At 41.3% G+C, this 13,833-nt stretch overlaps 1 protein-coding gene across 2 annotated transcripts; it reads right to left on the reverse strand.

Moving 5' to 3' along the window:
- Window positions 1-390: 390 nt before the first annotated feature.
- On the reverse strand, window positions 391-13,764 carry ARL16 (ADP ribosylation factor like GTPase 16). Of its 2 annotated transcripts, XM_032211083.1 has the most exons (5): window positions 13,659-13,764; window positions 12,788-12,846; window positions 10,308-10,421; window positions 1,330-1,445; window positions 391-1,212 (listed from the first exon to the last, which is right to left on the reverse strand). In XM_032211083.1, the coding sequence occupies exons 1-5, from the start codon at window positions 13,750-13,752 to the stop codon at window positions 1,047-1,049; spliced, it is 549 nt and encodes a 182-aa protein (XP_032066974.1). In that variant the 5' UTR covers window positions 13,753-13,764; the 3' UTR covers window positions 391-1,046. The 2 variants fall into 2 exon arrangements, with proteins under 2 accessions (XP_032066974.1, XP_032066975.1); XM_032211084.1 differs by lacking the exons at window positions 12,788-12,846; window positions 13,659-13,764 and adding an exon at window positions 11,275-11,341.
- Between the last annotated feature and the right edge of the window lie 69 nt (window positions 13,765-13,833).

Below are 13,833 nucleotides of genomic sequence, written 5' to 3' on the forward strand. Positions count from 1 at the left end.
GGGTTTCAAAATTTTTTAGAACCTCTTCTTTTGGTGTGGCCTGCTTTGTGGGAGTGGCTTGCCAGCCATGTGACTGGGTGGGAATGGCTTGCCAGCCATGTGACCGGGTGGGAGTGGCCAACTTGTAAAATGTAGTGAAACTCACTTAACAATGCTCTTGCTTAGCAACCAAAATGTTGGCTCAGGAACTCTGACATTGAAGTGTGCAAGTCTTAAAGCTGTCAAGTTACAAGACCCTTGCACCCCTAACCCTTTAGAAAAAAAAACCCAGGGATGTTCAAACTTGACAGCTTTAAGACTTGTGGACTTCAACTCCCAGAATTCCTCCTCTCACTCTTCATCTTGATGATGTGCGGACGGGTGGGGGGAGGTAGCTGGAACCTGTTCTAAATGGCACTGTAGATTTGTGGAACCTCTTCTATAGAAGAGGTTAGAACTGGCAGGAACCCACCCCTGAGGTCAATGTTGCCCCTGCACACTGGTCTGGAACAGCAGATTGCACCATTGGCAAAAGCCATCTGCTAAACACCGTCAAGTTAATACTTTGTAGGTTTGAATTTTTGGTTAGATCACTGTTGTAGAAAATAATTAAATACTGACAACTAAAACACAAGAGACTATGCACACAAACTCTTGAATAAGGTATTAAGACTTGAGCAATCTGAATTTCTAGTGTGTTATAGAACAGAATTTTGTTTGCTTTATACTTCCATCAAATCTGACTTCATACAAAGCACAGAAACATATGAGTGAAATTAAATTTCATGTTGTCTACAAAATCTTATACTTACTTGCCATTATTTCAACTCTACAAATCTTCATCTAAAGAAAATGATACTGTATATCATTACTGGGCTTACCGTTAGAAGCTACAATATTCCCTTTCAATGCATCTGCATGCAGTAGCAGCAATCCAATTTGCCAGTTAAGAGGCAATCCACTGAATAATTTAAATGACATATTTCTACATCAAAGTTTGTGATAGCAATGTTGATACGCGGCTTTCAGGAAACACTTCAGCTTCCTGGCGTTTCCAGATTCCAGCTTCAATCGTGCAGGGTGGATTGAAACCACTTCATTACATCAGATAAGCCCCTGCCGTCTCGTGCACTGATCTCAACCACAGTGATAACCTGTTTGGCCTGAGCAATGATATCATGGATTCGGAATAATGACTTCATCTCCACCAGGGACATGTAGCATGGTAGGTCACTAGGATTCAGAATAGTGAGAAAAAAAAGTAGTTACACACCCATTTCTATTTGTCTGCTGAGCTGACAAAGCCACTAATGTTAAGTCTTCGGTGGAAATTCAGCTTAATTTTCTTACATTTTGTTGAAAATGAGGAGGACAGGAACTGATGTTAGCTGTTCAGCAGAAAGGAGGGACAGAAGCTGGACACAGGATGCAGAAATCTGGGTAGGGTTGGCAGCATCAATCATATACTGCAAGAGACAGAGAGCCATATACTTAAATAATATCCTAAAGCACTGTATAAGCTTATTTGCTTATTTCACTATTTGTGCTGCTTGCCATGGCAAAATTAGAAATACATAAAAATTTAGTACAATCTGAAATTTCCCCAAATGTTATAATTTATAGACAATGGGCTCTAAGATTATATTTTTACAACCCTTTAATCCTTTTATTCGGGGTGGAGTTGGGGCGATTGAATGGAGCTGAGTGTTTACTGACTGGATGCCCTTCCTGACACCTATGTGGAATTCACATAGGTATCAGGAAGGGCATCCGGCCATTAAACACATTAAACAAACACTCAGCTCCATTCAGTCACCAAACTCCACCCCAAATAAACAGCTTAAAGAGTGAATGCTAAATATAATATATGCATAGCTATGTATAAGAAATTGTTTACCCTATATACAACACATTAAATACAGGTTTGGGATTCTATTTTCTTATAAAGGAATACCAATAGTGTCTTATCAGCCCCACCAGATTGTTGAAATGACAATAAAACCTACCTGACTTGACCAGATCTGGCAGAAGGGATATTCTCCAAGTCCCATTGTTTAAAGAGCATCACTTGGCAGGACTCAAGAGATGTGTTATCTTGTAGCATTGCCTGTCCTTTGGCATACTTTTCCTCCCAATATGAGATCAGCCCCAAACCTAGCTAGTTTCTGATGAGTCCTTAAGACCAGGCTTTTCTTTCAGGTACAATAGAACCTCTGGTTATGATCATAATTCGTTCCATAACTTTGGTCGCAACCTAATTTGGTCATGACTTGAACCTAATTTTGGAAATTTGGCTTGCAAAAAAAATGGTGTAGAAGGGGAAATTGGCCATGAAAAAAGAAAAAATGTGAATTTTTGATCAGAACCTGATTTGATCATGGTCAGAAGCGTTCGTGACCAGAGGTTCTACTGTATGTGGCTGGGAAGTCCCGTGGTTGTCACCGTGAGTTGTGCAAATTTGTTATTGATTGGTTTAGCCTTTGCCATTTTTCATTTGTGCTTTTGTGTACTGTATTTTGTGTTGCACAAAAACAATCTGAAAGACCAGATTAGGAACTGATCGTCCTGGAGACAATTTTAATCTATGTGGTTGCTGAGAGTCGAGAGTCAACACTGACTTCATGGCGCATAATCAATTTTATTACGTTGAAGTTTGGGTTAGCTATCCAGAGTCACTTTATGTAAGACGGAGATCATATAAATCTAATACATAAATACTCTAGCCTAAGAAATAAGAGTATATTTTGAGATTATAAAACCAATTGACATGTCCCAGAACATCTAGAATCGGTTAAAAACCCTCTGAATAGAGTTGAAAAGTTAGAAACACGGTTGTTAAGAGAATCTGGCTTCCCCATTGCCTTTGTGTGTCAGAAGGTTACAAAAGGTCATCACACGACTCAAAGACACTGCAACCGTCATAAATATGAGTTACTTGTCAAGCATATGAATTTTGATCATATGACCATGAGGATCCTGCAACAGTTGTAACTGCGAAAAACATCAAGTCCCTTTTTCATTGCTAATGTAACTTCAAATGGTCACGAAACTAATAAGTTGTAAATCGAGGACTATTTATTAATATTATTTATTAATAAAATTTATAGACCACCCAATCCCGAAGGACTCCGGACTATCTGTATTTGTTTGGCATTTTTGCCCACATAGCAAAAAAACTTCCAGCAGGTTAAAATCTCAATTGTAACAGAGTACCCATGGCATAATTATAAATTTAAAGTAAACAATACAACAAAATAAATAAATAAAATTACTGCTCAAGTTAACCACTACCAGCAAATAGAAACAATAAATTGCAACAAATATAAAATTTTGAATAGTGCTATCTTCAGTAGTTACCAAAAGCTTATAAAGTGGGAACTGATCGAATGTTAGGGGCAAGATGTTCTGGAGCAGGGATGTCAAACTCGATTTCATAGAGGGCTGCATCAGGGTTGTGTTTGACCTCTGGGAGCTGGGTGTGTGTGGCCGGGTTGGACATAGCCAGCTCGACATCACTCGTCGAGGCTGCCATTTTAGGCCATGATGGCCTCCTGCAACCCTCTACCAATGAAAATGAAGCTCGGGGAGGTCGCATGCAGCCTGCCTAGGCTCCGTTTTCGGCTGCGATGGACTGGAGCCTTCGGCCAATGAAAACAACGCCCAGGGGACCCGTACACTGCCTCCCTGGCTCTCTTTTCACTGGCAGAGAGCTGCGGGAGCCCATCACGGCCAAAAACAGAGACTGGGCTGCCTCCTAACCTTCTTTTTTGCTGGCAGAGAGCTGCAGAAGGCTGTTGCAGCTGAAAATGAAGCCTCGGCGGGCCATGTGCGGCCCTACCAACCTCCATTTGTGCTAGCAGACTCACCAGACTGTCCTTCACTGTTTCCAGTGAGGTCCCGTGGGCCAGATCTAAGCATCGCATGAGCAGGATCTGGCCCATGGGCCTTGTGGTTGACACCCTGTTCTAGAGCAACTTAATATGGTTGAGGTTGCATTTGGGAGTGTTGTGGGCCACATACAGCATGGGTTTGGCACCTCTGCTCTAGAGTGCCCTGTAGCTGCACATCAACAACATTTTTAATAGCAGTGTCCCCACCCCTAAAGAAAGAATAGAGACAAAGTGGTTGTCATCAAGTGCAAATCGGTCCAAGACTTATATATATGTCTCCTTTTATTTATTTATCAGCACAAATACAACACACACACACACACACACACACACATATATATACATACATACATATAAAAAAAACACACATATATATATACATACATATATACATATACATATACATATACATATACATATACATATACATATACATATACATATACATATACATATACATATACATATATATATATATATATATATATATATATATATATACATATACATCTGCCTAATATGTAATACAGCCCAGGTTCAAATCCCAGTAAGGGTATGGCTAGCTGATGAGAGCTAAATAGCTTGAAATAGATCTATACTAGTCTCCCTTTATTTATTTATCAGCACAAATACAATACAAATGTAACAAAAGGCAATAAATATTGGGTTTCTGTCTGGATGGTCTCTTATGACGAGCCGATGGACAGAGAATGGAAGTAGTGAACTTCCTCCCATATTTGGGCATACCAGGGGTTGTGACTTTAAATCACAAGCCATTTCAAGCTATTTAGCTCTCATCAGCTAGCCATACCCTTACTGGGATTTGAACCTGTGCTGTATTACATATTAAGCAGTTGTGTTTAACCACTAAGCCACAAGGTTCTCCTCCTTTATCAGCTGAGCCATGGAAATAGGTTGTTATTTAGTGTCACCATACATACATACATACATACATACATACATACAATTTTTTTATTTTTCAACAAACATAGACAGACAAGACATGTAACATAAAAGTATCTTCCATTACATACAGTGTGTCGATTGGTCACACAGTTTTTGTGCATCCTTTTCATAGTCATCACTTACATTTTATACAGAATCACATATTTTCCGTCAAATGTATTTATATACATCACTATTATAATACTGTGTTTGTTTGACTATCACTATTATTTCTTCATCTTAAACAAGATATGCTGAGTATGTGTTCATTTCTATTATAATAATTCATTACATCATCTTCAATATATCCAATAATAAAATATTTTAATGTCTTATTCTAAATCATTATATTATTAATATTGGTGACATTCTTCAATAATTTTCATTTCCATGTTTTTTTATCTAACCACTGATAAAATAGATCCCATATCCCATTAAATTGTTTATCTTTCTGTTCTCTAATTTCAAATGTCAAATTACTCACTTCAGCACATTCCATTATTTTATGAATAACTTCCTACTGCGTTGGTGTTTTCTCACTCTTCCAGTTTTTAGCAAATACAATTCTAGCTGCTGTTAACACATTTACAATCAAGTATTTCAATTCTGTATTGTATGTTTCCGGAATGATTCCCAACAAAAAGATCTCTGATTTATAGTCAATATGTTTTTGTATCATTTTTTCCAACCAAGTATGGATTTTAGTCCAATATCTTTTAGCTTCTATACAAGTCCACCACATATGGTAATATGAACCCGGTATCTGATGACATTTCCAACACTTTTCCGATATATACGGATATTTATTAGCTTTTAGCTTTAGCTTTAGCTTTTATTGAACTTGTATGCCGCCCTATTCCCCGAGGGGACTCAGGGCGGCTAACAAACTAAATAGGGGAAAGGGGAAATACAAAAAACGAAAAGACAGACAAATACAAACAGATTAAAAACTCATCAACAGCCGCAACAATTCGAGTGGGGCTAGGAACTCATCAGCCCCAGGCCTGCCAGAACAGACAGGTTTTAACGGCTTTGCGGAAAGCCTGAAGGGTGGTGAGGGTCCGGATCTCCACAGGGAGATCGTTCCAGAGGGCCGGAGCAGCCACAGAGAAGGCCCTCCCCCGGGGGGTCGACAAACGACACTGGCTAGTTGATGGAATCCGGAGGAGGCCTAATCTGTGGGATCTAATCGGTCGTGAGGAGGTAATTGGCAGAAGGCGGTCTCTCAAGTACCCAGGTCCGATACCATGTAGGGCTTTAAAAGTAATGACTAGCACCTTGAAGCGCATCCGGAGTCCAATAGGCAGCCAGTGCAGCTCGCGGAGGATAGGTGTGACGTGGGTGTACTGAGGTGCACCCACAATCGCTCGCGCGGCTGCATTCTGGACAAGCTGCAGTCTCCAAATGCTCTTCAAGGGCTGCCCCATGTAGAGCGCATTACAGTAGTCCAGTCTTGAGGTCACAAGGGCATGAGTGACTGTTCTGAGTGCCTCCCGGTTCAGGTAGGGACGCAACTGGTGCACCAGGCAAACCTGGGCAAATGTCCCCCTGGTCACAGCTGACAAATGATGCTCTAAAGTCAGCTGTGGATCCAGGAGGATTCCCAAATTGCGAACCCTGTCTGAGGGGCGTATAATTGCACCCCCCAGCCTGAGAGTTGGAATACAAGGCCAATTATTGGGAGGGAAAAACAGCAGCCACTCGGTCTTGTCGGGATTGAGTGCAAGCTTGTTCACACCCATCCAGACCCTAACAGCCTCCAGGCACTGGCACATCACGTCAACCGCTTCACTGAGTTGGCACGGGGCGGACAGATACAACTGTGTATCGTCCGCATATTGATGGTATTTTATCCCGTGCCGCCGAATGATCTCACCCAGTGGCTTCATGTAGATGTTAAACAGGAGGGGGGACAGGACCGAACCCTGCGGAACCCCGTATTTCAGGGGCCTAGGGGTCGACCTCTGCCCCCCAACCAACACCGACTGCGACCTGTCCGAGAGGTAGGAGGAGAACCACCGAAGGACGGTGCCTCCCTCCCCACCTCCCGTAACCGCCGCAGAAGGATACCATGGTCGATGGTATCGAAGGCCGCTGAGAGGTCAAGGAACACTAGGACAGAGGCATAACCCCCGTCCCTGGCTCTCCAGAGATCATCGATCAGCGCGACCAAAGCAGTTTCCGTGCTGTAGCCGGCCTGAATCCAGACTGAAAGGGGTCTAGATAATCGGTTTCATCCAAGGACCGCCGGAGCTGAGAGGCCACCACTTTCTCAACAACCTTCCCAACAAAGGGGAGGTTGGAGACTGGACGGTAGTTACTTAGAATGGCTGGATCCAAGGACGGCTTTTTCAGGAGGGGTCTCACCACCGCCGCCTTTAAGAGGGGCAGGAAGGTCCCCTCCCGAAGAGAGGCGGTGACTATCGTCTGGATCCAGCCCCGTGTCACCTCTCTGCTGTTAGCAACCAGCCAGGAGAGGCACGGGTCCAGCACGCAAGTGGAGGCGCTCACAGCTCCCATTGCCTTGTCTACTTCCTCAGGTGTGACAAGTTGAAAGTCAATCCATAAATTCCGCTCAAGACCCTCCCCCAGTACCTCGGCTGGCTCTGAGCAATTGGAGTCCAGGTCTGCCCGAAGCCGAGCAACTTTATCTGCGAGAAATTGGACAAATTCCTCAGCTCTACCTTGTAAAGGGTTGCCCGCATCTGAACAAGGTGGCTGGGCGCGACTCAGCGGAAGCAATCAGAGCAACAAAGTATGTGTTTTTTGTTGTCCGAATTGCCAGGAGGTAGGCTCTGATGCAGGTTTTCAACAGTGCTCGGTCTGACTCGGACTTACTGGCCCTCCAGCGGCGCTCTAGGCGTCTCTTTTGGCATTTCATCTCCCGGAGTTCCTCAGTAAACCAAGGAGCCCTCCTGGATCCGCTACCTCGGAGAGGCTGTAAAGGCGCAATCCGGTTGAGAGCCTCCGATGCCGCTGAGTTCCAAGCAGCGACCAAGGCCTCAACCGGACTGTGGACGAAGTTAAATTAGAAGAAGAACAAGTTAAAGAATCCATGATTGTTTGGGGGGGGGGGGAATTTTGGACATGGGATTGACTTAGAGAATTGGCAGAAATTGTGGTCTCAAAATTATAAAATGACAATGTCAACTGCACATAAAGAAAATTTGTATAAGATGTTTTACAGGTGGCATCTATCCCCGACAAGAATAGCAAGAATGTTCAAGAATAAATCAGGGAGAGCCTCTTGAGGAGACACACCACAGGCAGCTGACCTTAATTTTCTCCCTCACCCAATCTGTTCCCTCTCTTCCAGATACCTGAAGGAGCCAAGAGAGCGGGAGGCGGATGAAGTACACAAGGGACAACCAAAAGAGCCCCCTATCAATTTCATTAAAGTTCAAAGGGTAGAACCCATTCCGGGTAACATGGCTAGACAGATCACAACGAATCAAGATTCTGATGAATCAGAATAGCCTTCACGAAAATTTGTGTTAAACAGTCACAGGAGCAGCATACAGACAGCCTTCAACTTCCAACTGGTCATTTAACACGGTTCGAAGTTATGACAGTCTTTAAAATTTTTTTTACTTATGACCCATCTTCAAAATTATGACTGCCATTTCCCCCTCACGCAGTGGTCCTGTGATTGCATTTTGGGTGCTTGGCAATCAGCTCATCTTTATGTCCAGCTTCACCATTCCCTGGTCACGTGACCTTGATTTACAATGTTCTTGCCATTTTCTGGCAAAAAAAAAACCCATCCCTGAATATGCTTAATGACCATTTAGTTCGTATAACAAACATGTGTTTCACTTAACAACAGTGACTTTCCAATAGCCATAAAAATAGTCATAAAATCAAGTTGGGTCATGAGGCGCCTCAACCTATAAAGCAATAACTTACAACCAAAATTCCGGGTTCCACTAAGGTCCTATGTCGAGGACTACCTGTACAGATGTTTCTCCCTTCTGTTCCCTAAATGTCTGTGCCAGTGCAAGAGGTCAGAGATTTTATGGTAGCTATAAATCTTACAACAGTACAGGAATGTGAAAGCCCAGGAGAAATAAACAAGGAGCCGGGATTCCATGCAGACAAATCCAAGTTCCAGGAATCAGAGCTAAGTATATTCTTGTACCGATCCAAAGTTCAAGCAAGGAATCAAAACATGGTAAGAAAGTCAGGCTGAAGAATGAGAAGTTGCTTATCAACAGAAATCCGATCCCCAAGCCCTTCTTTTATAACATGATTCAGGCTCGTCTGTTTTCAAAGTCAAATCTCTTTTGAGGTCCCTTATGAAGCATTCACCCCTCTGAGGTGAGAGTCCCTGATCATAAGGTGCCATTTAAGATTAATGTTATACTCCTATTGCCTGGCCCAGGCATCTGGATCTTTAGCCCAGAGAGCAGATTTCTAAGAGAGCAGTATCACTGCCCTCGCACAATCAGGTTTTGGAAATATACAGTATACTAGATCAGCATGTTCATCAAATTGTGGACAAGAAAAGTTTTACAAGGACTGCATCGCAGCTGACAAACCTATGCACTGACACCTGTACAGTACCAGTAAACCAGCTAAATAAGCTCCCAAAGCTACAGCCTCCAAGAAGATCTGGACACCCTCTAGCCCAGTGAGTAGCTGTTCTACTCCCTCCTTTTTTCTGTCAAGTCTCTGCCATTGATCTGCTCACTCATCTTCACTACATACCATCCTCCCAATTTACAACACTGCACTTTTTTCCCAACTCCAAAATTACAGGATAAGGATGACCACAATGGCCCAGAAACTTCAACTCTACCAAAAATAATTCTAAGTAATGGTATTCTTCCAACCTTACTCTCTCTTTCAAAAAAACATTCATTGTTTAGCACCATCTCTCATTCCTTTCTGTCCATATAAGCAGAAAAACTGGTACGCCACAGATACAAGTTAAAAGGCCTCTGTTCTGCGTCCTTGCCCCCCCCCCTTTTAGCAACCCTCTGAACTTTTAATTGCTGACCAGCTCCAGAATAATCATACAATCCTAACACTTAGACAAGCATTTCCCTGACTCCATAAAAGAACAGGAATCCTTCTAGGATATAGAGAAACACCATATGTAGATATGAAATACACATATCTGAGGAACATCTTCCTTTATGGATTTCACACAGGATCAAAACCCAAATCAGGAGCAACTGCACAGAAAGGACACATGTTAAAACCAGCATGTTCACAAAACCCCTTGCTCACATCAAGGACTAGCCCCTCTATAAAACCAAGCCTCTGGGCCCCATTTCCTATGTAGTCTACCCCCAAAAGCAAATCTCTTTGTTCTTGGGAATAAAATTGGCTCTCTTTTCTCAAAGTAGGTCTGGATTTCATTTCTTCTTATGCCAACCCAGCTTGTAGGACCTCACATTATTATTCGAACACCATAAAACTGGTAATAATCTTGCAGGTTTATTATAAAAATACCACTGAATTATACATAATACATTAATGAATGCTCACCAGGAGAGCACAGCAGTCACTATAGTAACTGGACCAGATAGGACCCATGCATCCTCCTAGCTCTCGAATTGTGATCTTCTTTCCTATTAGGAGATCAGTAAGATTTGTGCCTACCTGCAAAAACATAATCATACAAACATATACACAGATGTGCAAATGAATTAATGTGTAACATACCATAAACTACTATAGGTTTTATTCCCAAGAATATGTGCACAGAATTGTATATACTGTCTACTCTGTTAATTAGTTTCCCTATCCTGGTATAGTAATCTAACTTTCCCAATTCTAATGAGAAAGAGCAAAAGCTGAATATTTTTCCATAAAAATTCTGGTACGCAATATCATAAAGTTGTTTTCTGGTTCCTCAGAAACCTAAGGTCTATTTTCAATGCAAGGTCTGATATAATTCAGTAGTGCCAGAAGGCCTTCTGCTTTCATTGATGGTATGTTTTTCAGGATTTAAATATCCAAAAATATCCATGTCATATACATACTATTGAGCTATGACTAGCATGACTAACATTTCCACAGGTAATGTGCTTTTTCCAAGACTGGAAAAAAGCAGCAGCTGAAAAATCACAAGTTGGAGAGACAATGATAATAATTCAACAACTCATTTATTTTTTTTCCACATCTTTAAACTGCCCATTTCCCCAAGAGATGGATGCTATTGGGTAAATACATAATAACAAGCCACAGGTGGGCGCATCTCATATCAACACACATTATAAAATATAATGGAAGGAAAAATCATTAACAAATAGAAAGGATAACAAAGTTTGTCCTACAAGAATTAATCCTGAGGGCCACCTACTGGCTTTAATTACATGAGGCTTTAAAAACCTTCTTTGAATGAAGAGTCTGAAAACAAGTATGAACTTGAAGATTAGTCATTACATTGCAATAGTGACAATCAACTATAAAATTACAGTCAGAGCAGCAAAAAGTTATTTTTTAGAAGTACCTGTAATCTTGTAGTATTATGATGCACAATGTGAACTGAGCTTCATTTACATGCTACTAGAATAGTATATCATAAAATAGTATAGCGTGTATTGTCTAGTGAACACACTAAGCCAACATTCACTATCTTTATCAGAAAATTTGTAAAGATTTAAAGAAGTATCAAAGTAATTGATGTTACTTCTTTTAGCAGTGACAACTTCCAACAAATGTTTTCTGTTTTTTCTTTACAGAACTACAATTAATAATATGATTGTGCTTCAGATGATGCCACAGTATTTCAACTTAGTTAATGTCACAGCTTTAACTTTTGGATATTCCAAAAGTCAGTTTCCTCTACTTCAGTTATTTTGATGTAGATTTATATGTATTTTACTATTGTTTTGTTGCATGATCCACATTCATTTAAGCATCAACTCATGGACATTTACCCTGCCATTTTCCTGATAAATTTGCTGATACAGCCCAAAATTTGGTTTTTTCAATTATTGCAAGGTGAAAGCAGTCCTATTCTTTATGCACTCTTCTGTTAGAATGCAGTATGAAACCAACAAAAATATTTCAAGCTCATAATTCACTTCTACAAACCTGTGTTATGGAGGGAAGTTTCCAAAAGAGGCAACCAACTTTTTACTTAATTGAGAAGAGTCCCTCAAACTCATACCTGGATCATCATCAAATTAATTGAAACATCTAATTCAACTTGAGTTGCTTATCCTAGGCTTCATATATTTTCCCCAGCAGAGATATTAAATACTGACTCAATGTTCTATAAAGATGTGACACTGTGCAGTTTTCAGTATTGATTGTTCAGTACAAATGTAAAGGTATTAGAGGCTAGAAATCATGAGATCTAGTCTTGCCTTAGACATGAAGCCAACTTGGTGCCTTTGGGCAGTCATTCTCTTAGACTTAGAAGGCGGCAAGGCTAAACTACTTCTGAAAATCTTGCCAAAACACCAGGGATTGGTTTAGGGAATTGCCAGGAGAAAAGGCTGACCTGAAGGCATAGAAAAAGAGCTTTCTCTACTGTTTACTGAAAAATACAAACAAATCTAAGCATATATCATATGGTATCCTACACTGCATCTACTATTAATCCACTAGCCTAGCAAAATATATTCAATACCTAAACAGAACACCATGGCATTCCTTCAGCAGCTTGTGCAGTCTGACTAACAATACTCTGCCAGCTTTTCAGCCATCAGACAGGCTGTGAGGAAAAGAGTCTAATGCAGAAGGCATATACCTTACTCTTGCCCTATAATATTGAGAAAAGGGGAGGGGGAACAGAAAAGTCTTTTTAAGGGTACGTATATAAGAATGTATGGATGAACATGAGTCTCCTAATCCTGTTTTCTACATATTGTACCTACCAGCTCCAACTATTTATGTGGGCTCAATTCTATAAACCAATCGCCCCTCATTTATTCAAGCAACAATGCTCAAAAGAATTCCTTTCACTGGATTTGTTTTCACCAAAACTAGTGAACCAAAGATAATAAAAGCCATACCGTTGGCAAAGTAGCTGGTGGGTCTCCAAGGTCCTTGGCACCATCTTTGGAGCTCAGCTGTATAAAAAAGCCATTAAGGAAGATGGTAGGAAAGAATAACATTCAATACAATAATAAGATATAGGTCGGGTTAAAATTTTCCAGAATAACATTTCTCAAACTTTCTCAAACAATACTCTCAGATGTCTTCCATTGCCTACGTGCTTATCTGGGAATTATGGAAATATTTCTCAAAGATCATTATCTGGATAACAGCAGGATATGGGAAAAGATGCTCAAGAAGGAGATCCCATTTACACTCTTGTCCAATACAGCCAGGACTAAATATTCTATGTCAAAAAAACCTATGTTCCAAACATCAAGCAGACATGTTTTTAAAAATTCCATCTCTCTCTCTGACACTTAACCCCACATGCCACCATTAGCCTCAAGCCTCTTAGAAGAGAGGCCAAACCCCTATAATTCCCCCCCCCCGTGCATTTAACAATTTAATACTGTATGTTGCACTTTAAAAAGTAATGGCAGCGGACAGAAAGCCATATTCCAAGTCTTCCTTTGCATTTAAACTTCATTAAAATTAAATATAACCCAATACGGATATTTTTTTTGCGCTGTCATACATTTAGTGGCTGCCCTCTTCAATCCCATTTAAAACCACAATTTAGCAATTACAGTTTAGTCATCACTTTCTGCAATCTCTAGAGGCCACCCTCAGTCTATGCATCTCTGCCCTGCAAAGAGAAGCAAGGCGCACCCATCGCCTTCCTTGGGCAAAAGCGTCTCCTCGTTCCTTTTCTTTTTCCCCCTCTACCTCGTCCGCCTTTGACCCACGAGCCCCACTTCCCCCTTCCCCGTCGGGACCCGAGGATATTCTGCAGCCGCTTCACCAGCAGCGTCTTGCCCACCCCGGTAGCCCCGAGAAGCAGGCAGCAGGGAGGAATACCACCGCTTCCCGCCATTCCCATAGCAACCAAAGGCCCCGATTGTCCCGTCGCCAACGTTCTTCGGCGCGTTCATTGGTTCGGAACGACAGTCTGCTTCAACCA

The sequence above is a fragment of the Thamnophis elegans genome, chromosome 2 (genome assembly GCF_009769535.1).
Source record: "Thamnophis elegans isolate rThaEle1 chromosome 2, rThaEle1.pri, whole genome shotgun sequence".
In the NCBI taxonomy this organism is placed as follows: Eukaryota; Metazoa; Chordata; class Lepidosauria; order Squamata; family Colubridae; genus Thamnophis; species Thamnophis elegans.